A 1,184-nucleotide genomic window follows, 5' to 3' on the forward strand; every position below is an offset into this window, starting at 1 on the left:
TAGAAACTTTAGAACAACTCGACAGAGCGAGCAAAGACCGAACTGTACTGCTTGACGTTCAAGCAGAGAATTCCATGTGATCAAAAACTTCAAATTTTGGCTCTTTTATACCTACTCGAGGGTTAAATTCTTTTTGTTAGTTGTTGTGTTCTTGTTCTTTCATCGTTTCTGATTGGTTGAACACAGCAAACGCATGTTATAAAAGAGAATGGAATTGATTTTTTTTTTATTCCACAGTGTGCTCTCATTGAATACACATCACAACCAACGAAAATGGCTCGCACTAAGCAGACCGCTCGCAAGTCTACTGGAGGGAAGGCTCCTCGCAAGCAGTTGGCAACGAAGGCCGCTCGCAAGAGCGCTCCAGCCACCGGAGGTGTACCACCGTCGCCTTGCGTGAGATCCGTCGCTATCAGAAATCCACCGAACTGCTGATCCGAAAGTTGCCTTTCCAACGTCTGGTCCGTGAAATTGCCCAGGACTTCAAGACCGATCTGCGCTTCCAGAGCTCAGCTGTTATGGCTCTGCAGGAAGCTAGCGAGGCCTGTCTGGTCGGTCTGTTCGAGGATACCAATCTGTGTGCCATCCACGCCAAGCGTGTCACTATCATGCCGAAGGACATCCAGCTGGCTCGTCGTATTCGTGGAGAACGCGCTTAATTACCCCGTCGAAATCTTAACAAAAACCGGCCCTTTTCAGGGCCACCACAATAATTCAAGAGAGTTGTGAACTTTTAAAATTTTAATTCGCTCGTTCCGTTCTAGTCCAGATTAAGTAACGAAGTAGAACGTGTACGGGTACACAGCGGGTCCGGTATATGATTTGGAAATAAATTTCACTTTATTTTCATGTAGCATCAAAGTGAAAAAGGTCTTTGACCAATCCACTAGAAAATAACATTATGGTACTTTCTAAGTAAATTTTATTATGTTTTCCTGATTCTCGTAGCATCATCCATTGTTAAGAATTTTAAAATTAATTTTCGAGATAAAATATGCATTAGAAAATTAATCGTTAAACTCTTTCTTGATAATGTTGTGGCCCTGAGAAGGGCCATTTTTCCAACGCGCTCGGCGTAGTTGCCCTTGCGGAGCAGACGGTGAATACGACCGACTGAGCACTGCAGCAGCTGGGCATTCCATGACGGCGGCCCAGTATACCGAAGCACTGGCACCAACGCACTC

At 44.9% G+C, this 1,184-nt stretch overlaps 1 protein-coding gene across 1 annotated transcript; it reads left to right on the top strand.

The window, feature by feature from the left end:
• Positions 1–273: 273 nt before the first annotated feature.
• LOC135707934 (histone H3-like) lies at positions 274–659 on the top strand. Its single transcript, XM_065229855.1, has 2 exons — positions 274–396; positions 480–659. Exons 1-2 carry the CDS (start codon positions 274–276, stop codon positions 657–659), a joined length of 303 nt encoding a protein of 100 aa, XP_065085927.1.
• Positions 660–1,184: the final 525 nt, after the last annotated feature.

Source organism: Ochlerotatus camptorhynchus, unplaced genomic scaffold (assembly GCF_037179485.1).
Source record: "Ochlerotatus camptorhynchus isolate MF236.1 unplaced genomic scaffold, CSIRO-AGI_Acam_v1.1 ptg000323l, whole genome shotgun sequence".
NCBI lineage: Eukaryota > Metazoa > Arthropoda > Insecta > Diptera > Culicidae > Ochlerotatus > Ochlerotatus camptorhynchus.